Source organism: Stegodyphus dumicola, chromosome 7, assembly GCF_044657685.1.
Source record: "Stegodyphus dumicola isolate Sdum_Otavi_A_Nest chromosome 7, ASM4465768v1".
Lineage (NCBI taxonomy): Eukaryota > Metazoa > Arthropoda > Arachnida > Araneae > Eresidae > Stegodyphus > Stegodyphus dumicola.
Window position 1 is genome coordinate 88828415 of NC_140774.1, and position 26293 is coordinate 88854707.

The 26293-nt window shown below is 31.5% G+C and overlaps 1 protein-coding gene across 1 annotated transcript in view; it reads left to right on the top strand.

Moving 5' to 3' along the window:
- Nucleotides 1-21221, top strand: part of LOC118195817 (calcitonin gene-related peptide type 1 receptor-like) — a 527958-nt gene extending 506737 nt beyond the window's left edge. The window contains exons 14-15 of the mRNA XM_085820565.1: nucleotides 5181-5344; nucleotides 21085-21221. Coding sequence (XP_085676691.1) covers nucleotides 5181-5344; nucleotides 21085-21088 — 168 coding nt within the window. The 3' untranslated portion in view covers nucleotides 21089-21221. The remainder of the gene's footprint in view (nucleotides 1-5180; nucleotides 5345-21084) is intronic.
- Nucleotides 21222-26293: the final 5072 nt, after the last annotated feature.

The following is a 26293-nucleotide window of genomic DNA, read 5'->3' on the forward strand; positions in this document are numbered from 1 at the left end:
TTATTTGGTGGGGAACTTCAAAGAAAAAACAATTAAAATAATTAACAGGGTGCTATCAATGGTGTTTTAAATAATTATAAAGTGTCAGAAAAATGTAACTATATGCTTTATTTCCTTAAATATTCCTTAATATATAAATCCTTAATATAAATATCCTTAAATATATAAATATAACTGTATAACTGTTCCATTTTCAGCACTGAAACTTCTTTCATAAAATGTTTTGTTTTATTTTGAAAATGAAGTTTTCAAATGCATGCTTAGATTAATATGGGAGGCTTTCAATAAGTTTTAAGTCAAATACATGTTTGTCCAAATAAATGTACGAAATTATTTTCTCCCTTTTCAATATTGTTCCATTTGATTTCATTGCATTTAACTGTTGAGATTCAGAATCCAGTAGAAAAAACATTTGTCATAAATATTAAACCATTCTTAAACTGTACCTTTCTAATCTGCATCTTCCTTTTATCATCCAACCATGCAAATGTTCCTTCAGTTTTTGAAACAAAAAGAAGTCACTAAAAGCCAGGACAGGCAAACTGTGATGGATGAGGTTGGTTTTAGTTTGGTTGAGTTTGCTTTATTATGACAAAGTACGCTATGGCTGTCTGCCTATATGGTTGATGGAGAATAAGCCGAAATCCACATTGCTAAATAGCACTCTGGGAAATCTGATCCTTGTGTGCTAGAACATCGTTCTGCAAAAACACTTTTGTGATGAGATTACCAATGCGTTTTACTTTTACGGATTAAGTTATATCAAATTAGCGTAATAAATGCCTGCTATGATGGTACTGAATGTCATATAATCAACAATAGCAGCAGCATTTCAAAACATGGTGCCCAAAATCTTTTTAACTGAATTTTTGGTTCTGAGCTTATAGACTCGGATAGATTCACTTTAAAATAGAATAAAATAAAAATATCAGTGTTTATCACGGAAAACTCTGATCAATAAATAATGTAGTAAAGTCAACAAATAAAAACGCTGAATGTCATAGTCAATAGTCATTACAGGGTTTATTAAAGCTAAATTTCTAGCTTTGTTTTCATTTAATGTGATGGAAAGTCAATTTTTTATTCTTTGATGGAAAGAGGAAATTAAATTTTATAGTTATACTTGCTTTTATTTCCTCTCTTACTGATTACCATCACATAGACTTTCAAACTGAAAACTATCATATCTTTCTGGAATGGTTTTTGTTAATATTTTATACAATTTTTAAATTAGAATGCAAGTTTCGTACATTTTTGTTGAATGTAAATGTTTGATTCCTTTTAATTTGAAGTTATAATTAAAGAACTGTTTCATATGTTGCAGAATACTATATTGTGTTTACCTATAAGATTTTTAGAACTTTAATTAGCAGAAAGGTAATTCATGAAATTGAGACACAAAATTTGCATGAAAAATAAAATTAAAAACCACACTTTCGTCAAACTATGTATTAACATTCATGATTTATTAGATGTGCTTTATTTTTATATTATGAAGTTATATAAAAAGGCTAATTTATTAACAAATAATCTTACTTCAGAACAAAAAATAGGAAATTTCATTTCAAATCAAAGATTTCTTGTATTAAAAATTCTTAATCTTTTATAAGATAGCTAATTTTAAGATTATCATCAGTTTAAAATTTTGTTTTTTATTGATCTCTTTTTTACTCAGATCTTAAATTTCAGCCACTTTCTAACTAGAGGTAAAAACTCGATGTTTCATTCACCGCAAATGACACTAAAACAGTCTCATATTTAAACTGAAGTTTGGAAGTCTACTTGCGGAATTTAGCTATACTTTCTGTTCTATTACCATCTAGTTAAGAGGAGAATACATACAGTTTTGCTTTTGCATATTCGTATCTGACAGCATTCACATTTTGCTTACTCATACTGTTTTACTAATGAATTAATATGCACTGTAGATATAAAATATGATATGTAGAATGTCATTAATTAAGTAGCAATGCATTATTCTGAACTTTTAATGATATTGTTTTTTTTTTTTTTTTTTTTTTTTTGTTAGTTTGTTTATTTGCTTCCGCAGAACTTAAATTTAAAGAAATCGGAAGACACCTAGGATACCCATTAGTAACAAACAATACTGTATTGTTTTTCGATGAAACAAATTATTTAAAAAGCCCGTCTATTAAGTAGTAATTCAAAAATGAGATATCATATGAACTTAAAAAGTAACTATCCTATTTTTGGACTCTAAGACATAAAGTTTTATTTAAAAAAAATATTTTAAATTGGGATATGTTTTATGATCCGAAGATTTTTATAAGTGCAATACAGGCCATTTAAATTGCTAAACATGAAGGAAAACACAGTAATCATATTTATGCTCGTTCTTCTGTCATATTTGTACTGTTCGAATTGTAACATATTTAACTATATTACAATAGGAGAAGGAAATGAATGACATGTCAGGTAATTTTAATGTACAGAAGACGCATAAATCAGTATTCCGATCCTTTCCCTGGCAACAATAGAACTTGCTATACTCGAGACACGGAGTCAAATAAACTTTGAATGATAGTTAAAATTATGGCAAATCATGCGGCTAGAATTCTGCGTCAGATTATCGTACAGCCTTGAAAGGTATTGTCTTTCCAAGTTCTCGGCAACTCATAAATAGATCATTTCACTTGACAAGAGTTCTGCAGAACACACTGACAAAGGCAATAGTACGAAGTGTACTGAGGAAATATAGAACTGCTTGTGCACCCTGCAGCCTCATATTATTTTGTTGAAACGTGGGTTACGGAGTCCAGACGAGAAGATTAAGCAACAAGCAACAAACCTTCAGTGATGATCAAAGTACCGGATATGCGTAGCGATGAACGGGATGTGTACCCAGTGGCACTCAGTGTCATCAATTTTGGCGCCAGGCGACGAAGAACAAAAGATCCTTTCTGTTCATTTCCATCCTGTCGACAACATATGGATACAACCATCCTGACATTATAAGCAAAAACATAATTCATCAGAAAAGGCGATGTCGCCCCACTTATAAATTCATTGTTGAGTGCACTATTTTAAAGCTGATTCTTGTGATTTAGCTTGTGATTTTCTTGTGATTTGCTGACAATTACAGATGTCGTTGCACCGCATGTGGGGATATTTAGTGTTGTGTTACCTCTCTAGTTTCCTGAACCAGGGAAGGGCAGTAACTCTGAGATTCCTAATTCGATGTATGCAAATTATCCATTGTGCATACATTAGTGAGTGGAACTATTGAGATCCTTCATGCCATTTTATGTGGCCCGCCTGGGCGCATCGATCGCAGATTCTTATAACAGTCATTAGATGGCAACCAACGCGAATAGCAGTTGCCAGATATGATAATCTGCAATCCCATTAGTCTACGATTCTACAGCGACTAAAATGTGAGACGAGTTTCTATGAATTTTTTTAACAGGACCTGCAGTACAAAAGTCAATGAGTCAATGCGATTTCCAGTTAAAACGTTGACATTCCAATCTGCTTTTTATGCTGCGTTAAGATGGCATTGTAGTTGTTTATAATGTACTCAAGCCGTCAAATGCTTATCATTTGTATATAGTACTAGAAAGCCCGGCGGTCATACGAAATGACCGCTGTTCTAAATATTATAAATTGTAATTAAAATGATTTGTGCAAAGGTGTCTGCTAATTCAAACTGAATTACCCAGGGCAGGCGGCTAGGACGCCCCTTTGCTTACTGACCCCCACGGGGTTTCTCCCTTCTGCTTGCTTAATTGCTTAAAGGAGAGTGTAATGAAGGAAACCACTGGCGGTTCTTTTCTTAAGAGCCACCGCTAGCTCAATAAATAAAGGTGATTTAAATAATAAAATGTTAATTCACATGTCAAAGATCTCTTTGTACACAACATTTCTTGTGTAGATCTTTCCATCATTTTTAAGCTCGCCTTGCAGAGGACCATCCATTATTTTTAATTTTACGTCCGTATTTTTAATTTTACGAAAACTCTTGAACATGAACTCACGAACTCTTGCGTTCAGTTGTAAACGATTTCAAAAACAGATGATTTCTAATGCAAACAAATGTTCACATTCCCCCTGACACGTTGATTTGCGTTCAGCTGAAAGTTCAGTTTAAAATACAATGTCGGAATAAAACCGGGGCAAAATTTTAAACTCTTTACGCGAAAGGATATTTAACATAGGAGTTTGGGTAAACCTACCTGATGAGATGTACTACGCACAACTCGTTAGTTAGTTTCGTCTCCTTTAATTTCTCAACATTTGCAAGTTTCTAGGTAATTCATATGTAAATATAGTTAAATGCATAATAAGCAATAATTGTATGAATTAAAAATATTTAAATGGTCTTAAATACAATGATAATTTAATTAAAACAATGATAACTGGATGTATGGTATCAGTGTGTATATGGACTATTTGAATGCCGGGGCAACTTCTCCCCATTGGCTAGTACAGTTACGCAAGCAACCAATAAACCATCGTCGACAAACAGACACTTAAGCCGCATATATATAAGATTAGCATAATCCACCTTTCGTGCAAATTTCAGGTTTGCTGTGTGCTTAACTCATGATATCGCAGTTTTAATGGCCAGCAGTGTACTTTTATCTAATAATTCTTTTGAAAACTGTTTCATAAATTTCTTCCTATTCTTGTGGTGCGGTAATTTTATCGTCCGAAAATTGATGAAATTAAATTTCTTCTTCAAACATGTCGTGTTTTGTAAACAAAGATGTGTAAAGAATTAAATAAACAAAAATGTGTAAAGCATTAGCTCCAAATTTAATAATTTGCTTTTAAGCTTAAGAATGGTACTTACTTACTTGAGGTCTTTAAATCTCAAGTCAGCACTAATTCATTTTACAAAGACGCAAATACTAAAATATCAAAACTCAAAATTTAAATCCCAAATGAGAAATAACTTTAAACTTGTCAGCATTATATATATATGGAAATGCCCGCATAAAAGTCCTGAGTAAAGTGTGTAATATAAAGCTGAAATCTATGAAGCGCTAAACTGGAAATATTATAATTGTCATTTAAAATTCCAAATTAAAGAATTCTCACTTTAGAATAAGACTGAGTATGCTGAATTGAGTGGAATATTTTTATGAAACTAGCATTTGTATTCGTGTCCTTCTTGTGTTGTGATGTGTCTCAGTGTTGTGTTTCCTTTCCCAAATAAGATCCAAGGCCTGCTCCGGCGATCAATTCAAAAGTTACGGCTGCAGAGGAGTCTTACTTCCTCGTCCGAGTGGAGACGCTCGACTCGTTCAGAGCCTTTAAGCAGGATGATGGTCAATGGTCGTGGCCAACGAGGAGCTTTGAGGCCTTTTCTATATGTGAAACAGTATGTGCATGTTTTTGTACAGCATGTATAATTTATTTTTATTATTTATTATTAAAATGTTCTTTAATTTTGACTACATTGGAAAGGGAATGTATGCATATGCATGCCAAGTACCCAAATTATTTAACGTTTACATTTGAATGCATGTTTATGAAACTGCAACATTCGTCCGAAAGCACATTTTCATGACTCTATTAATCGGCTGACATACAATAATTACGGTTCACTGTTTCAGCGGGTACTTCACACAGATGTTAAATGATGGGGTATTTTTCCAATACTTCATTTAATGTTTCACTTTTCCCTTTTCAACTTCATACCACCCGTTAGGAAGTCAGTTTCAGTAGCACCGAATATTCTTTGCAAAATTCCCTCTAATACGCGCAGCTGTACGACCGCGCTGTGATTTTAGAAGTTAAAGTCAACACACTATGCAATCAAGAGAAAGTTTTACGTCCGATATTTATAGAAGAAATTCCATTTCTTTATCTCAGTGGCTTTCAGAGAATGAAACTTCATCAAAAGAAAGCAACAAGTCATACTTCGAAAAAATATGATTGTATTCCTTGAAAAACGGAAGAGTGATACAGGTACCGCATATATACCTTTTCAAAGTATTCCTGTTAAATTCTCTGACGTTTCACCTAAAGACTATTGTGCCTTGGTCTGTTGAAAAGAGCTCGGGAATGATGGATTCCGGAAAGAAGTAGAAGAATGACAATCAACAGACCTAACTCTTTTATCATGGAAATCACGATTCAGAATTATAATTCAGAAAAAAAGGTTATCAGATAGAACTTTAAAAAAATAATGTTTCTATTTTAAACATTAATTAAACGGCCCCGAGATCATTCTAAAAGTATGTGAACACCTTCTGTATTAGACACCCGTCTTACGTACACATCACCAACCTTGGGTGCACTTAGCCAATGCTGCGTTTCCACTATCAGTGGAAATTATGCATGCTAAACAAGAGATGCATGATTCGTTTTTTTTACAAAAAATAAATGTTATTATTTCCACACTGTTTCAGTTTTTAAATCACGTCACCACGTTTCATTCACGTCGCTATTATTCCGTTCTTGTTATCAGGTTCTTATTAAAATCGTTAGATGACACCGCGTTCATTTACTCTTGAGAATAATGTGAAAATTTCCAGAAGCATATAGAACGTTTAAAGCAGGATTTGCAGGTGCTGTCTCTTAGTTTTTAACGAATATTTCGAAAGTGGTGAAACAATTGGCCAAAGTGGATGGTGATTTTCCGTAAAAAGCCATAGCCGATAACACTGCAAGCATCATTTCCTACTAAGACTGTTAGATGGCACTGCGTTGGTTATATCTTTAGAACATAGCAGAAATTTTCAGAAAGGTGCAGAACTTTTAGAGCAGGGTTCAAGTGCGTTCTCTATCAGTTTTTCGCGAACACTTCGAAAACGGGATTTCGAAAAACCTACCCCGTTTTCCAAAATAAAACCTCTTTACGCTGCGTAAAGAGCGGGCAATGCTGGGTACTTCAGCTAGTTTACAATTCCCTATTCCATAATTCAAAAAAACGTTGTAAAAGGCATGGTCAGTGCGTCTATTCAGTTCTTGATGTACATCAGCACAGGGAAGCATTTATAAAACTACCTCTAAACTGTAATTTCTTGCCATAAATGCACTAGTTTAATAGCAAAAGTTAAGCTTTCGGGTATGTTGACTGCATAAGCTCTAGACATATAAAAACGTATTTAATGAAGTAAGAAAATCTAAAGTTAATAATACAACAACTTTAAATTTCGCGTAGGTTTATGTCAAACTCTCAGTCGATTTCGAGGTACAGGTCCCTCTTTGTCAGGAGAAAAGAAATCTGCAAAACTGGAAAGTAATGGGAGTAACGATTGTGTTGTATTTTATATGTGTTGGGTACGTGCTCAGTGATGATTACAAGATGTACACAAACATCGTTTATTCTACATTACTCATCTACTATTCTATATTACAGTTATGATTAAAGATAATAATAGATACAGTTACAGTTACATATATAACACCTCCCTTTTTTATAAAAAATAATAGTAAAATTAAATATATTCTTTTAAATAATAAGGTTTCTTAACAGTCCTACCAGATCGAGTGACGTAGTTATGTCCATTTGAAAAATTTGATGATACTATACCTCTTTCACTATTTAGTGACACAACACTTCTGTTAGATTTTGAAGGACTTACAGGCACATCTAAATTTGTAGTGCTCCTACTATTTTTATGTATTTCGGGTTCATCTATAACTTCATTCTCATCGTTGTTTTGTATTGCAAACTCTTCCTGATTAGTTCCTTTAAGAAGGTCTTTTCTGTTCCTTTCTGCAATTCTTCCATCTGTTCTTATAATCATATATGAACGTGGTCTTTCTGCTTCTTCTATAATTTTCCCTCTTTCATTTAGTTTTTTCCCTTTCTCTTTTAGGTAAACATGATCTCCTGTTTTCAGTGGTTTTAACGATCTTGCATTCCTATCATAATAACTTTTTTGTAAGGTTTGTCTCTTCAGTAAATGTTGTTTATGGTCTTCATATCGTTTAGCTTGGACAAAATTCTCTTTTATAGGCATCAATCCATTTACTTTTCTTCCAAACATCAATTCTGAAGGTGACTTAATTTCATCTGAAATAGGAGAGTTACGATATTCCAGTAATACTAAATATGGATCCTTGTTGTCAACTACAGCTTTTTCTAACATTCGCTTGACAGTGTGAATATGTATTTCAACCATTCCATTAGATTGTGGGTAATTTACTTGAAGTTCTGGTTTCAAAATTCCATCTTCTTGCAAAATCTTTAAACTTTCTTCAATTATATTGTGGACCATTATCCGAATATACTATTTTCGGAATACCATGTCTTTCAAAAATTGATTTCAATTGCTTTATCACTGCTACACTTGACAAATCTTCCAAATGTCCAATTTCAACATATTTCCTAAAATAATCTATTACTATTAGATAATCCCTTCCTTGAAAGTAAAAGAGATCTGTTCCCAATACTTCCCATGGACCATTAGGTATTTCGTTAGATATCATCGGTTCTTTAGTATTAGCTTTTTGTAAACTTAAACATGTTTGACAATTCAGTACCAAATCTTCAATTTCTTTCGACATTCCTGGCCAATATTATATTTCTTTTGCTTTGATCTTGCATTTTACTACTCCTAAATAACTATAATGAATTCTGTTTAACATATCTTTTCGTAAACTTCTTGATACAACAACACAGGAATTTTTAAATATTAATCCATTTGCTTCTGATAGTTCTTCTCTGAAGTTAAAATATGGTTTTGCCAGTTCTGGAACCATACATTTTTCATCTGGCCATCCAGTTTTAATTAATTTTCTTAAAACTTGTAGTTCTTCATCTTTTTCTGTTTCCAGTTGAAAAACTTCCATTTTACCATTAGACATTGGTATACATTCTATAACTAATCCAACATGAGCTTCTATATCTCCTTCAAAGAAATCAGATCCTTTATCAGTGAATGATCTTGATAATGCATCTATAAAAAGTTCTTTTCCTGGTTTATGTTTTATCTCAAACTGATATGGCTGTAATCTTATACGCATTCTTTGTAGTCTTACAGGGCATTTGTTTAATGGCTTTTTGAAAATTGATTCCAGTGGTTTATGATCACTTTCCACAGTAATATATTTTCCAAATATATACTGGTGAAATTTCGTACACGCAAATACAATAGCTAAAGTTTCCTTTTCAATTTGAGCATAATTCTTCTGTGTATCTGTTAATGCCTTAGATGCATATGCCACTGGTAAATTATTCTGCAGTAAGACTGCTCCTAGTCCTTCTTGAGATGCATCTACAGATAAAACTACTGGCATCTTTATATCATAATACTGTAAAACTGGTTTATTTACTAAGACATCTTTTAGTCTTCTAAATGCTTTTTCGTGTGTTGCATTCCAGTTCCAGATAATTTGTTTTTCAACAAATCTCTCAAACATGATGTCAATTCTGATACATTAGGTATAAATCTAGAAACATATGTAATCATTCCTAGGAAAGTTTCTAATTCTTTTACGTTTTTTTTTTTTTGGTGGTTTTATATCTAGAATTGCTTTAATTTTGTCTTCATCTGGTTTTAAACCATCTTTAGAAAATATATGTCCCATATATTTCACTTCATTCAGCCCAAATTTACATTTATTTAAATTAAATTTAACATTCTTTTCTCTGGCTCTGTCCAATAACTTCTTTAATCTTGAATCATGTGCTTTTTTATCTTTACCTCAAACTAATAAGTCATCTATATATATTTGAACTCCTTCTAAATCACTAAAAATTTCAAAAAAACTTCTGTGGAAAACTTCTGGTGATGAACTCAGTCCATATGGCAACTTCAAAAAACAATATCTACCAAACGGAGTGTTAAATGTAGTAAATTCACAACTTGAATCTGACAGTTTAATTTGCCAAAATGCTTTGCTTGCATCTAAAATACCAAAGACCTTTGCATTTGTCATTTGAGATGAAATTTCTTCAAAGGTTGGTATGTGATAATGTTCTCTCAGTATATTTTGGTTAAGGTGCTGAGGATCTAAACACACTCTTAAATTTCCATCCTTTTTCCTTACTACCACTAATGAATTCACGAATTCTGTTGGTTGGTTAACTTTCTTTATAATACCATCTTTTTCCATTCTTGCTAATTCCTTTTTTAATGGATTTAATAAGCTAAGTGGAATTTTCCTACAGGATTCTATTTTACCAACAGCTCCTGGTTTTAATTTAATATGATATGTATATCCAGTTAAATTCCTAGTTCCTTTAAACAATTCTTGATATCCTTTTAAAGATTCTGGTAACTTTTCATTGGCATCAGGATTTACTGTACAAATCCTTTGAATTAGGTTTAATTTTTGCAATGTAGGTAAACCTAAAATAGCTGGAACAGTTTTATCACATGCTACGACTTGAAATTCTACTTCATCCTTGTCCCCTTTCGACGTTTCACATAATAATTTACATTTTCCGACTACATCAATTGTAGTACCATTGTAATTATTTAAAGTGACTTTTGATTTAGTCAAACATTTATCTCTTAAATTTAATTGTTTAAATTTAGGCAATGGTAGCACATTATACTGAGCTACAGTATCCAACTTAACAAATAAATATTTAGATATGTTTACTTTTAGTTTTTCAAACCATTCTGTTATATTTTTAGAAAATGGATTTGTATCTTCTACTGACCCTAAAATATATTCATTACCATTATTATGCAACTCATGCTCTAAATTATTCTGTACAACATTAACATTTTTATAAGTGCATATTTTAGAAAAGTGATTTTTCTTTTTACAGTACAAGCAAATCTTATTATAAGCAGGACAGTTGTATAACTTATGAAAAGTTCCACATTTTCTACATGGTTTTGAATTATTGTATTTATTTCCTTGATAGTTTGAAGAAGATTTAGTACTTTGTTGCTTTTGTTTTACATGATAGTCTTTCTTACAAGGCTGACTTTTTTCATCTGAAGGTCGAAACTTATTACGTTTGATAGCTTCTATTTTATTTTCTTCAGTTAAAGTTTTCAGCTGAAGTTCTGCTAATTCAGAAGCTTTACACATTTTAATACATTTCTCCAATGTTAACTGATCTTCCCTTAATAATCTATCTTTGAGATTTTTATTTAGAATTCCACTTACTATTCTATCTCTTATTAAACTATCTTTTAATTCTGCAAATCCACAGTTGCTACTTAATTTCTTTAAATCGATTAAAAAATCATCAAACGATTCACCTACATGTTGTGTTCGACAGAAAAATATATGTCTATCAACACTTTCGTTTGCTTTCGGTATGCAAAAATTTTCGAAAGCTTCAATTACTTTGTCAACATCCTTCTTATCTTCTTCACTTAAATTAAAAGTATTAAACTTTTCAAGTGCTTCTTCACCAATAATATGCAATAAAATAGCTACTTTAATTCCAGGTGATTTAGTAATACCACCTGACGCTAACATATAAATTTGGAATTTTTGTTTCCATTTCTTCCAATTTTTGCTTAAATTTCCTTCGAAACTTAGATTACTTGGTGGCTTTAATCCATCCATATTTAATTTAGGACTTTAAATAGTTTATATATATACGTATTTTTAGCCACTTCCAATAAAATTAAACAACGCAGTTACCAGCGATATAAGTTTCGATTTCACAGTAAACAACTTCCCATGATGTTTTCGTTTAGAATACCTTTACCGACGCTGCATGGTTCTTCAAAAAAGATTTTCGGTTGATCTTTAGATTATGGTAACTTGGCGATTTTTTGGCTACCAACTCTCCTACAGCAACCCTCTATTTTTTTCTCCCCGCCGGCATTTTGTCTTCACGAAGTAAAAACATGTTTCTTTTCTTTTTATCTACTGAACACTTCTCATACTCCTTACGCATTTTTCAAAATAACACATACACATAAACCATGTACACGTCGACTTACTTTTACTTAAAAAAACATCCCAGAATTGCACAAAAATGGCATTGCGCACACTCTTCACTATATCCATGTACACTACTTTTTTCTCATAAATTAGAAAAATTTCACGAAAATACATGACAATTTTCTGAATCTTTAAACCCGGTAAAAAGAACATATATGAAATTACTTGATCGCGAAAAAGTATATACCCTTTCCAAATATGAACATTTCCACATATAAAATAAATAAAATATCCCAAAACTGCCTATTATATTATAAACGTCACCAACGAATTCATACCGCAAGCATTACAAATACTTAGTGTCAAATATTTATATTATTTCCATGCACGTTTACTTCAACTAAAACGTATACCAAATTCCTACAAACATAAAATTCACAAAATAACTATCATTTAATTAAAATATAATTAAATTCAAAAACACTACTTAAAATATAAATAAGCACATACATTAAATTAATAAAAATTAGCTTACAATCCTAATTACTTTAAACTAAATCATTGCTAATAACAATTTTCGCAATAATACCAAATTACTTTACTTCCACCTTACATTTAGAACAATGCATAAAAATAATATCCTCAAATAATTAAAAATACTAACTTACCTAATCTTCTTCAGAATCTTGCTTACATGGTGGATACACTTTTATTATGGATTCAATAAAATTATTGAACGATTTTTTCTGCGAATTTTTCCTCCACACTTCCTCCGCTAAATAAAAAGCAAAATTCTCTTTATCACAATGCCAAGGAATGGCGCTTTTTATAGCACTCCACGTGCCCTCTATTGTATTGGTATGTGCACCTGTTTCCGGATCTTTAAAATAATATTTGTGGTTCACAGCAAGATGTTTAAAACCTTCATCTTCCAAACATTCATACGATTTTTCACTTTAGACAGCGCCATACAATCCCAAAATTATTCAACCCTATTCAACACAACACACAATGAAGCTTAATACAAAATAATATACAGCTACAGATATTTTTCCAAATTCCCCCCTTTTCCAATTAAAGAACCGTAATTCATCCATTAATATCACATGACATATCCCATGATCTCTCATTTCCCTCACACAAAATAATGCGTAATCGGAACTGAGTACTGCTCACATTATAATAAAGTCCCAGGTAGTAACCTTTATCGCCTCCAAAATGTCGCCAAACTACCAGTTACCATATTCTAAAGATCAGCCAGATTTTCTTTTTAATCTACCTTCGACTGCGCCATGTGTTGTATTTTATATGTGTTGGGTACGTGCTCAGTGATGATTACAAGATGTACACAAACATCGTTTATTCTACATTACTCATCTACTATTCTATATTACAGTTATGATTAAAGATAATAATAGATACAGTTACAGTTACATATATAACAACGATCATACTTATAACTTCACAGTAAAGTGAACGAGAAGGTAGCGCCAGCTATCGGCAAAAATACTAGCGAAATTGAAAAATTAAGTAAATAGAATTTTAAAAGCGTTAGAAAGGACTGAATTGGACTTTAATTAAAGTCATTAATTAAACAAGATAAATCTTTGTGAATGTGAAAAGCTTTAAAAAAACTTAATTCACCAACCGAAGAAGCTTTTTGAATGATTTTCTGCAGATCCAAAAGTCAAAATTCAAATAAAGTTTTCGTCAATGATTACCTACCGAAGATTTGTTAATATCGCCTTTTCTTACATAAGATTCGTGTTTCTTGATACGAAACTATAATGCTGTTTTAGTTTGCCCGATGTATCTTAAGCCACACTGACAAAATATGCTATAAACTCCCCAAGTTAGAAATGGAATCTTTAAGAGTCGAACCTTGGATTTTATTGATAGACAAGAAAATGACTTGAAAATTGAACTCCTGAAGAATCCGTGCAATTTTATAACTGTCGGAAAAATAGAATGGAAACACAGCAAGGTTATTAATGTTCTAATATCGGAATGTCTTCTTTGATGGTTAGCGCAAAAGTTTCTAAAGGCTTTACCAATGACCGCGAGAGAAACTCTTCGTTCATTGGCAACTGATCTCCAATAATTGAGTTTATTAGCAAGCAGAGTTTCTGAGGAACACATTTTGAGAGCGCAAAATACATAATAGTACAAAGAAGCCATTTTTTGCTTGCCTGGTGACATGACATAGCATGGAGCGGTAAACAAACAGAAAATGGTTTACAGTAAACAGTACAGTAGTGCCGAAATAGATTCATTGATTATTACAAGAATATCAAGGAAGGGAAAGGAATTATCAGATTCAATTTCAAAAGTAAACTGGATGGCTGGATCAGACGAATCCATAATAGATAAAATTTGGGATAAAACCTCTTGCTAACATCAAAAAGCGCGAAAGTGTCGTCTACGTAGTGAATATATGTTTCTCAAAAAATTTGACTTCAAATAGTCATAATGTCAGCAAGAACATCAGCAGCATAAATAAATTTCAGCAAGTACAGGACTGAGGTGCATAGCTAAGCCATCAATTTGGCGATTATATTCATTTTGGAAACAAAGTGTATTTGAATCAAGGAGAGTTTTAGTAAGAGGAATTAATTATTTAATTTCAGTATGTGTGAAAGACTAATTTTAAGATAATTTAGTACTCCTTAGACTGGAATATTAGTAAACAGCGATTTCACGTCAAAAGAAATCATGATGAAACGTAGGACAGAAAAATCTTTAAGTATATAGACGACTTCAAAAGAACGTTTTACAGTGTGAATATTGTTAGGAAGTAAAGGAGAAAATCTGGAAACTAAATATTTCGGTAAAGGATATGATGCTGTTCTTAAGATGGAAACTATCTGTCGAAACGGAATTCCAACTTTGTGTAGTTTGGAGAGAGCATACCGTCTATCACAGTTAGCAATAGGTAGAATAAGTGATTTTTTAAACTGAGTTGGGATGACTGAATAGCTGTTTTAACTTTAATATCAGAAGTGGAAACTCTTTAGGGATCGAGTAGTATGTGCCTTCATTCAGACTTCCTCAATATATGCGCGTTTGTTTATAACAAAGATCTGTCTGCCCTTATCAAAATTACAAATTATAATGTTAGCATTAGAATGAATTGTAAGGCCTCCCTTTGTTAAGATGCGAAACAAATCTACTGTTGTTAGGAACAACGTTGTGACTAATTAAATGCCGGATTGTGTCCTTTTATGTTTCTGAAATTTTAGAGAATTTAAAAGCGTTTCAATAAGGGCGGTGATTTGGGGAACTGAAGATTTAGATGTCTTTGAAAAGTTATATTTTAATACGTTCATATAATCCTTCGAAAAATTAATATTAGAGATATTAACGATAGGATTCATAGGATTAGTTTTTACAGTGGGAAGATTATGAAAGTGGGTGAGACTAGGCGATTGAGGTGTCAGCTTTTGGAATTTAGAAACAAGGACATTTTATGACGTTCACAAGCATAGTATCAGTTCCAGACCAAGACTTAAAATCAAAATAGGGAAAATTTAAAGTATAATTGGCAATTTTTAAATTAATATAATTCATATTCAGCTTTAGACAAACGTACGCGCGTGTTTTTTACCATGTGACGAAGAAGTGACAATTTGAATTTATGCATAATTTTCGAAATTTGAACAGAAGATTTAAGACTACGCTTGAATTCGGGAATGATATTCTAGTGTTTATATTGAAGCAAAATGTGGAGATGGTTCAAGAATTTTTCATACACTTAAGGTCTAACTTACAAAATCAATTCCAGTCTGTTGACATAATGCGAAAGGAGAACAAACACAAAAAACTGGAAAATAGATAAAATAAGAATAAATACACACAAATAAATACAATTTGGGAAGCCCCAAACGGTAAAATATGCACAAATATGCACAAAAATATGACAAATTGGGCCAAGAGAATATAGACAAAAAAAATAGAAACTTACCCACGTTCGAAAAGAAGAAAATCCAACATACCACGTGGAATAGAGAAACAAAATCCAAAATGGCGCAAGTAGGCAAATAATAGAAACTGCAAGAATTTTCTCGAAGTGCCCGTTATAGCAAAAAGGAAAACAGGAGAGAAAAACTAGTTTTTATTCTCTTATTGTAGATGAAAGCACTAATATTTCTGTGCTAGCAATTTGTTTTAAATATCGTGTTGAGAATAAAATTGTATACAAACTGTATTTAAGTGCATAAAAGTGAACCTAAAAAATTTCGATACTATGCCGATTGTAGAAAACAATTAACCAATTTTATAATAAAAATAATTTGGATGTTTAAACAATGGTAAGGAAAAACTAAAAGATTGACAAGCGTTTAGAAATGAACCTTCTCAACCTGGGTGCTACCCTCAACTCTCGGGGAAAGGGTGAGGGGTTATGCACAAGAATACAAAAATGGCTAATAACTAGTAATTAGGGATAGCACTTTCTTATGAGGAACAACAATACAAAATATTTAAAAACAAATATGCAATCAAATATTAACACACAAATGTAAATATTTACATAAATTTTCAATAACATATTTTCCATTTCTGAAATATTGATGGCTCATACACTATACATTATCAACCTTGTAATCATAGGTTGACTTCATAGCGTTATCAGAGCTAATTATTAGCGATATCATAAAAATAGATTCTTGCACAAATTATCCAATGTTTTCTATTTTATTAATATTTGTACTGCTGTCTATAAATTTAGGCAATTAGAGTAGGTGAAATAGAGATCCTTTTATTCATATTATTGAATGTAAAGTCACATATAAATCTTAAATTCTGCTTTACACTTACAGTCAAAGGTATGTATTGCAAAATCCAGTTTAACGGTAACAAAATCGTATACTTTTATTTTAAATACTGCTGCTAAAGAACTGAATGAAGAGAGATGAAATTTATCTTGATTATTAAAGTAAATTTCGTAAAAGGCAAAATATTTCATTTCAGAAGAAATTTCAGATAACTAGATTTAGGCTACTAGAATTCATTGCGCATGCCGTTACAGAATTCGCCAGCTTTCGCTCTAAGTACTATGTTCTTACTTTTAGATCCAAATATGATAATCACAGTAGAATTTTAAATTAGCCACTTAAACTAACATCTTAAAATGATGCTTTCGTACATTTTATTTCTCAGGATGTGATATTACATGGATGTGAAATAAGATTTGTAATTGTATAAATAATGAAAAACTTACAGTTTTACAGTTTTAGCTCATGATATTTTAACTGCTTTTTTATAACTAAGAGATTTTCCTTTGCTGTTGCATCTGCTTTAAGTATGCAATATTTAGTATATCTGTATAAGTTGAAATGCGTCGATTCTTATTAGAGACTTGTTTGAACATCAAGAAGTAGTGAAATATTTTTATGTAGCATTTTAACAGCTTTGAATAGATGATACCGTGGCGGTGCGATACAAAATCTCAATTCAGTCTTTTTTTTAATTAGAAAAAATGTGCGCCGGATTTCAACTTCATATGAGATAAAGGTTATTGCAGGAAGAACACTTACATTTCCTTATTTGACATGATTGTTTTGCTTTAATAAAAATTAACCTTTAGGTGTGAGCAAGATAATTACCATTAATAATTCGACAAAAACATATTAACCAATTAAATTTATCCATTATTTAGCTTTATATTTCTCTCCTCTCTACTCTAAATTCAAGACATAAATACGAAAGTTTCGCTCCGGCATACAATAAGAAATCTAGAGTTGTTTATTTTACAGTGACAAATATTTTTAATTCTTCAAATAAAGATTAAAATTTAAGTTTTCTTGTTATTTAACTTGGATAACTGTTTTAAAGTAATAGATAACGGTATTTCATATTATTTTAGTTAGAATTACAATTCAATGCAATTTGTTACACGAAAAACATTAAAAGTTCGAAGACTGCTTTCCTGATCTTCACATAGGCAATAATTCAGATTGCCTATGTGACGAGATAAGGAACTTTATTTACTTCTATAATTACCTGCTTGCTACACATTTGAAGAACTCTTTAGTATAGTAATTTAATCGCTTTTAGGAAAACCAATTATTAAATAAAAAGGGATATTTTAAATCTTATTGTAATATAAATTTTTTTTCCTGTAATTAAACGATGTTATCTTAATTCTGTAGTTTCCGAAATATTCGTTTTATCTCATCGCCAGTTTAGAATATTAACAAAGACTCTCATTCAAATTTACATTGCTGATTTTCCCATGAGCGTTCAGTAGTAATCGCGGAAATATATATCATCCTGTTTCAGTTTTTCTTCTTTTATATATTATGTTTTTATTGTATATTATATTTATTATATAATTTATATTCTTTTATTAAAGATTTATATTATCAACTAGACAGACCACCCACCTTGCCTTATTTGTCATGATTGTTTTGCTTTTTTAAATATTAACTTACATGTGTGAATTAGATTAATGAATCGCTTTTACGTCATAAAATATAATGACTTTTGTTGTTAATGTTTTTAATTCTCCTAATCTGAACCTACAACCACATCAAGTCAACAAACTTTATCATAGCGAAGATACAAGGTTTACGCCTGCCGTTGTCATAAGCACCTTATATGTGAAAGTATACCTTTGCCCAGCTCCGTCCCAGTTTTTAAGGAGAATCTCTTGGGTGAACGGATTTCCTAACCCTTGTCTCCTTCAATCAATATTTTGAAAGGACTTTATCCTCGACAGTAATCCAAATGCTCTTATAAAGCAAAAACAATAAACATTTACAATGATACTTTTTTTTTCAGGATTTTAACTCGGCTCAATACTATGGTATCCGGTTCTCTTACCACTGTACTAATAAGACTGCATAATGACTTTTAGTGAATATATATATATATATATATATATATATATATATAATGAAAACAAGAAAAAGACGGAGCATTGTTGATGCGTAATACCTAGATAGGATAGATCGTAGATCCATATTGAAGAGGAAGAATTCTGATTGTGTAGTATGCTAATAATGTTGAGTTCATAATATCTAAGAAACTTGGCAGTTAAATCCGTTTTTATTTCCAGTTGACATTTGTGGCCACTTTTCACTTGGCACTCTAGTCGTGCCTATTCAAGAACATTTACATTTTTGATATTTTTGCGATAGGAAGCGAGCGCAAAGAAACAGCGAACAAGTAGCACAGAAGCTCAAGCTGAAAGTGGAGCATTTATCCAATATGGCAAGCTGTTAAGAGAAAAGTTTCGGTTTAGGTTAGAAACGTTTCAGTTCCCAAGAGTTGCGTCATCAGCGTTGCGCAGGCCATGCAATATAGAATGATCTAGAAATGACGCACTCTAGAAAAGTTATTATGATTTTTTAAACAAAGAGGGAGAAATAAAGGGTTACCGTTAGTTTAAATTATAACTTTTATTTACGTATTTTTATCATATAAAATATCTACCTTCCAAATAATAAATTAATAATATCCCTTAAACTTCCGTTTTCATTCTAAAAATAACAAAGTAATAATTTTTCTAACTAAACTTCCTGCAATTCTGATGCGCACTTATCGATGAAATCTGAACCCAACATCTGGACATTAATCTCTCATGTGATCTGAAATGGAATTTGGTATAAATGGTAATTGCATCGCAAGTCCCCTCTCTTCACTTTTCTCTTCTGCTTCTTTTCGCTGTGTCACTTTGCCGCTAGCCACGCAGAGTTTACTTTTGTAATTCCGTTCATTGTTTAAGAGGATATAATCTGTATAAAACTGTGGGATGCATGGCGCACCCACAGTGATTATGTGCAATATCAAGGAATAAAATTATGTGTGGAATTTACCGCCAAGTCTGCCTTCCGAGTGTCATCAGTCTAACGATGCAGTAAAATCACTCCAAGTTATAATGCAAAAATACCATCGGCAATCCGTTGCAACTTTCTCTCACCAAGTCATCTTATGACATATATATATATGTCATATATATTAGTAAATATGTGTTTGTGCGTGTGTGAGAGAGAGAGACAAATTTTTTAGTTATCTTGAGAACAAGGTGATAACTGTAAATTTGAATGATGCATAAGGAAGGAGAAACTAACAAATAGTCGTGGCCATCCATACATAAGATAACATTCACAGAGAGATGTAGCCGATAACAAGACATAATTTGTTGCTGAATACTTAATTAGCGACGCACATTCTCATTCACACATCATCATAGGTGCGATATGCACCCCACATGTTTGTATGGATTACATTTTTAGACAATATGGTTTTTAGATGCACCCCACAGGTATGTATCGATGATAGACAGAAGAGGCAGAAGAGCAAAGAAAAAGCCAAGGGAAAATGGGTGCGCTCAGCCAAATAGTCGAGAGGCTCTTTAATCAGAGCTATCGTCAAGCAGGATTACGTAAATAAGCATGAAACGGATTAACGACGCTATCTCTTTGCTTTCTTTTCTCCCACGATGTTTTGGAGCACGACATTTTCGCCTTGCGTTGTTTTCTCCGCAATGTTTTCGGCTGTAACAGTCATACGGCATTCTGAGTAAACTTTTAAATAGCTGAATTTGTTGCAATGCTAACAAACATTCATAAGGAATGATTGTGAAATTATGACCGTAACCTGGTACATTCTGTAGTTAAATTTCTGCAGAAATAAATTACCTATATGTTTGTTTACTATTCTGTTATGTACGTGGCTTCATATTAAATCTCCAAAGGTTCGTGGGCCGATAACGTAGCTAAATTTAAGTTTTTATAATAGAATTGTATTTATTTCATCGAAATAAATGGTAAAATAGACTAGATCTACATACACGTTTTTTCATTAGTAATATTCTAACTTCTAAAGTCTTCTTATGTTTGCAATTTGTACAACACGTGATTGGATTGCTTCACTTCTTTTATTTCTTTCTCTCCTCTTCCTCAAACTTTATCTCAATCTCCGAAAATAATCTCTGCATATTCTTAGAATAAAACTCTACTCATAAGCAAACCTATGTACTTTTCCAACTGTATATTTATGTGTGTGAGTATATATTTACATATGTATATCAATAATTATAAATATGACTGAAGCATAGTGTTCATTATCTAATTGCTCATTTTTAGACTCTGTTTACTTGAATGTGGTAGCGAAATTTTTAATTAAGAAATTAAGTATTTTTGGTGTATCACACATGGCATAAAATCCCAGAAAAATGTATAATGCATCTTTCCAGTCTTACAAGTTTGTGCTCAGTTACTTACTCTCCTAAGCGAAGCTAAATGCTTAATTCGCAGTTTAACACAGAATTCTAATCTAATGATTTTTTTTTCTCCTTTACAGATAACAGATTTAGTTAGACGATCCGTATACCGTTTGCGACTCCAGTATTCCTTGAATGTGAAGCCGTCCTCTGTCACTCTGTCCAATCTCCCAGTCGCAGTATCACGTTCGAAGCAAAAGACACACCCCTCCCATTATAACCGACGAAACGTGATGAAAAGAGACTCGTACTCTGTGGAAGAAATATCGGATTTATTCTAATATCGCATTTCTGCCGGTAACCTATTTTGCCGCCGTTGTTTGCGTCAAAGTGATTTCTAAACATGCTGTGAATCTCCATCGCTGATCTTTAAATTTAAGATCAGGAAGAACATTACCTTGTGATTAAAGTTTTGTTAAATTTATCTACTTCCAGTTAAGAGATATGAAAACCATTTCGTCTGTTGTCATTGCAGTAATTTGAACCGAACCTTCCTTACCTTTACAGGAGCTTTGCTTTTGGTTGTAAATCATGTATATCATATACATCGTGTTTAAATGAATATATGTGTATGTACCATATTCTTACTTTTCTTTACTACCTAATACATTCTTTTTGAGTGCAGAAACAAAATCTGTTATCAGAAATGACAATATGCACTATCGGTTCAAAATACTTGAAATGTTTATAACAGAGGAAGTTAAGAAGTCGGAATTTGTGTCTGGAACATGCAGCAAAACAGGCAAATATTTTCAGTTTAAAATTAGTAAAGAATTCAATATTTAGCATAGAAGGATACACAACGTGCATACTGAGTATTCAAATTAGGAAAGGCTGTAATTTCTAATTGGTCTCATTTAACGCGGAAATCTCAGGAAATAAAAGTGTAAAATTAATAATCCTTTCAAAACGTTACCTTTAATTTGTTCAGAATAAATCTATTTGCAGTTAATAATAAATATTGCATAAAATAAAGTAATAAATAATAAATAATGCAAAAACATTTGTACCAAATACAGAAAGTTCTAAAACTTTGTGTAATCAAACATTGTTCCCTGTCTTGCTTAGTTTTCAAAAAACGAATTTTAAAGGTTTTTTTTACTAGACCCTCTAAGAACGTTTTGAATTAACTGAATCGGCAACTCGTATTTGCTCTCCTATTTCTAGACCCTTTTTCTCAAATTCTTGAACAATCAAAAGATAAAAGGGAACTTGAAAGAGAAAATCTATAGTTTCGTACATTTAACCTTTATTAAGTGAAATAATATATTTTGATATATTTTGAGATAATATATCTAACAAAGTTTATTTAACATTAAAACTAATATATAGTTGAAAACCAAATGTTCAGATCAACTTTCAACAATCTTTTAAAATGCTATTCAGTTGTCCCCTACCAATTCGTCATAAATCTGTTAACTCAACTGAAAGCAACGAACTTATAACTGGGCATTATTGATAGTGTACATAAAACGTCCATTGCACTCAATATGGACTTGTAAGCAATATAATTCATTCCTTAAAAATAAATTTAACACCTAAAATTTAGTGGAAATTAGCACAAATAATGTACAATATTTGCTGTAAATAAATTTAATGTTCAAAACAGTCTTTTAGCCAATCTGAAGTTCAAAACTAGATTTCATTCGTAGTACCTGACTGAAACCTAGAATCATGTTTTCGTTAATAAACAGTCACAAAGATATTCTTCGCTTTTCTTCAAAACAGATAAAATTCATAAGGATGATGTTTTATTTTTTAATTTTTAAAATTCAACGTCGGAAGCAATTATTCAATAAGTGGAGCTGGAAAATCATTTGATGTTGGTACATTGTTAGTGAAACTTTTTGTCATTCAAATTTAATAAGTCTTTATTGTAGGACAATGTCATTCAGAATTCCCAAGTTTTAACTCCAACTCTTCTACCTTGACTTGAGCAAGTGAAGCTATTTTTGTTGTATTTGCTTATGTGCATCTACTTCTGTTAGAGTTATATGCCAATTAAGCGACTGTATAAATAATGTTACCATTGTCTGAGTGTTAGAATTGCTCGAAATTTCTTTTCAAACAACTTGTAAATTATTTGAAAGTGGATAGTAATCTATGAGAAATCAACATCAATGTCATTTTGTCTAGTTTAGAATTTAAATCTAATCAAATAGCTCTTTCAATATGTTGCTATTTATCTAGCCTTAATCTTTGATAGACGAGTTCTTAGTTTTAGGCAAACTGTACTTTTAATGCTGAGTAATCATGCATATAAATTAAAATTTCTAAAATATTTTTTGGTGAATACCTATCTATGAGATTGACCAAATTAAAAATAATTACAACTTCTACATTTGGCAACAACTTCTCTTGGAGCGTCACATTAAGAAAATTTTATAATAATCAATATCTATGTATTAACAGTTGTTTCAACTAAATAGCTCGGAAAAGGTAATATTTTAAATAGCTTCCACTATTTATGACACCTTTTTCTTTGTAAGTGTGCAAAATGAATTAAGTTGAACTACATCTCTCTTCTCTAAAATGCTGTAAAGCAATATTTCCCCATCGTCATATTTGACTCGCAGCCAGGCAGGATTCCAATCTAACTGCTTAAAATGGTATTTTCTCAATACAGAATTGCAATGCCGAAGTCTCTCCACAGAACTCTGATACTATTACTTCTTTGCCTAGCGAATGTTTTTCATAAACACATTAATTAATTTTTTTGTAGTAAGTGATGGGAATTGGAGAAATAAGACAGTTTCAGACAAATTAAAAAGGATTACTTGGCAGTGTTAACACGGTATTAATCATAAGTGTAATAATATCTGGTAATATTATGCTATTTGTGAAGTCTCAAATTTACTTTTCTGTCTCTCTACTTAAATTTTAGAGTTAAAAAATTAATCTATCGTTTTCTATCGGTAGATAGAATCTTATACGAACTGTAAAATACGAAGTGTAAGCATATATACATGTTTATTCTTTTTATACTTCATATACACATGTACTTCAAAACTTATGTTACTAATAAAATTTAATTGTTATTATTATTTTACTTATATAAGAATCTAACTATAAATAACTGTTGTTTTGATCAATATTCCTGTGTCAAAATGATGTTAAACCACAAAAGCATATACTCATTGTTATTCTCTTCTAATTCCTATAATTCACTAATTTAGAGCAAAATAAAATTACTTCAGAAACTGAAGGCTTAGAGAATGCTTCAGAATCTGAATGCTAGTTTCGAAACATAGTTTTGAACCTTCAGAACCGAATGCCAGATAAGAAAATTAAGTTCCAAACTTCTTTGTTATAGTTTTAACTTATATAAAGCTTTAATAGGAAATAAACAGAGGAAAACACTATGGTACTTATGAAAATGATTATGATACTCGTAACTGGTATCATTAGAAGTGTAATAAAATTTTAAAAAATTAACGGATTAAAATGCACTACGAGTGGCAAAATTCAGTTACTTTGTAAATATCATACGTGAAAAACATATTCTTTCGCTTTAGTTAATAAGCATTCAAAATATGCAATGCTATAGATTCAGAAAAGTTGTCTATAGTTCTGTATTCCAGAAAAAACTAACTTGAAAACATTGAAGCTGCTGTTTTACTCCAGTTTTTCACGCTGAGAATTCTTTTAGAATTCGATTAAACAAATATGTGCAACCTTGCTCTTTTGTTTATTTCTATCAATTTTGCTCTAAATGAACTTTCTTCTGAGAGGTTTCTCCTTTTCCTTTAATTCTCTTTTTTAGCACTTTTACTTCCTTCTTCAAAGTAAAGGATGTATTGTAATCTCGAAACATTTCGGGTATCATATCTCAAAGAAATATCCATTGTGACGGCTCTTGAATCCATTTGAACTATGTTTTTGCATGACAGCTGTACGTACGAATGGAATAAAAGACTCTTTTTGCCAAAACGGATTTCAAAATGGATTTAGAGGAGGCTTTTTTTTTTTTTTTTCATGACATCCGTATGTATCTCGCATAACTCAAAAATGATTGGCCTCAAAATGTTGAAACTTTGCATATAAGACTGCTATAACATAATTGTGCATTTCCCTTTTTGGTTATAATAGGCGGCACCAGAATATATATATATATATATATACTCACTCTGTTACTCGGCTCGGTGAGCTCAGTGTTTTTATTCTTATTTGTTGGTAAATTGTTCATTTTTTGCTTTAAAAATGATTGAATTGTGTTGTTCTTATTATCCGGTTAATATTTCTGTGTCTTTGATTAATCTGCATGGGATAGTTGTAGAATTATCAACAATTTCAAAAATGCCACTAAGTCTAACGAAGACGCCATTCGTTTACATTTGAAACTCTTAGTAGCACAGTGAATTAAGTCAGTTGATGCACAAGCGTCAGTGTCTTTGTGTTCAGTGTGATCATTAGTTAACTTTCAGTTATGAGCACCGAAACTTTCGTCTTCTTGCCCCCTGGCTGAATCGCTTGTTTTTGCGTAGGAACTCTAATTTCAATTGCAAAAATTATTTTTAACTGTATTTGGTGTTTTAGGCTTTTCTGTATTCTACAATTTTTAATGAAGATTAAGTGTTCATTTTTTCTCCCTGTCTTGCCCTGAAGTGAGAACTGAATTGATTGAATTAGAAATATATCTCTAATTAAATTCAAGGAAATAAGTTTAAATGAAGTTCAGCAAAAATGTGCAAAATTTAATAGACCGTACGAGGGAGTCATGTGGTGTCCACATTAGATATATTCTTTAAAAAGGCAACGCTTGTTCATAGTTTTTACGCTCCAGGTCTGAAACAATTAAACAGTAAAATTAAGAAGGGATTATTAGTAGCGTCGGTATAAATAGAAGGTTCCAAAGATTTTGATTCGAATTTGTACCAAAATTTAAAAAAGAAGTTTGTTTTGTAGGTTTGCTAAATGAAGTAGCCGCCAGATAAGTGAATTAAAATAGTATATGTGCTCCGCTTGATCTTTGTCTTAACATTAAAATATAAGTTAATAATGAGCTTATATTAAAAAGGTAACTAAATTTCAAATCAAGTTTGTTTATTGCTTTCATTTATCACTAACAGCTGAAATGATTTTTAAAGCTAAAATTTTCCTGATTAAATAAATTTAGAAAATAAATATAACTTTGCGGCTGTACATTATCGGTATCTTTTCCTATATATTCAGGTTAATTTTATCTCGAGTATAAGTATAATAGTAGAAGTCCAAGTTTGATTTCACTTTTGAAATTAAACTTCATTCATGCATTAGTACGACTGGTCTCTCATAAAAATATTCATGATT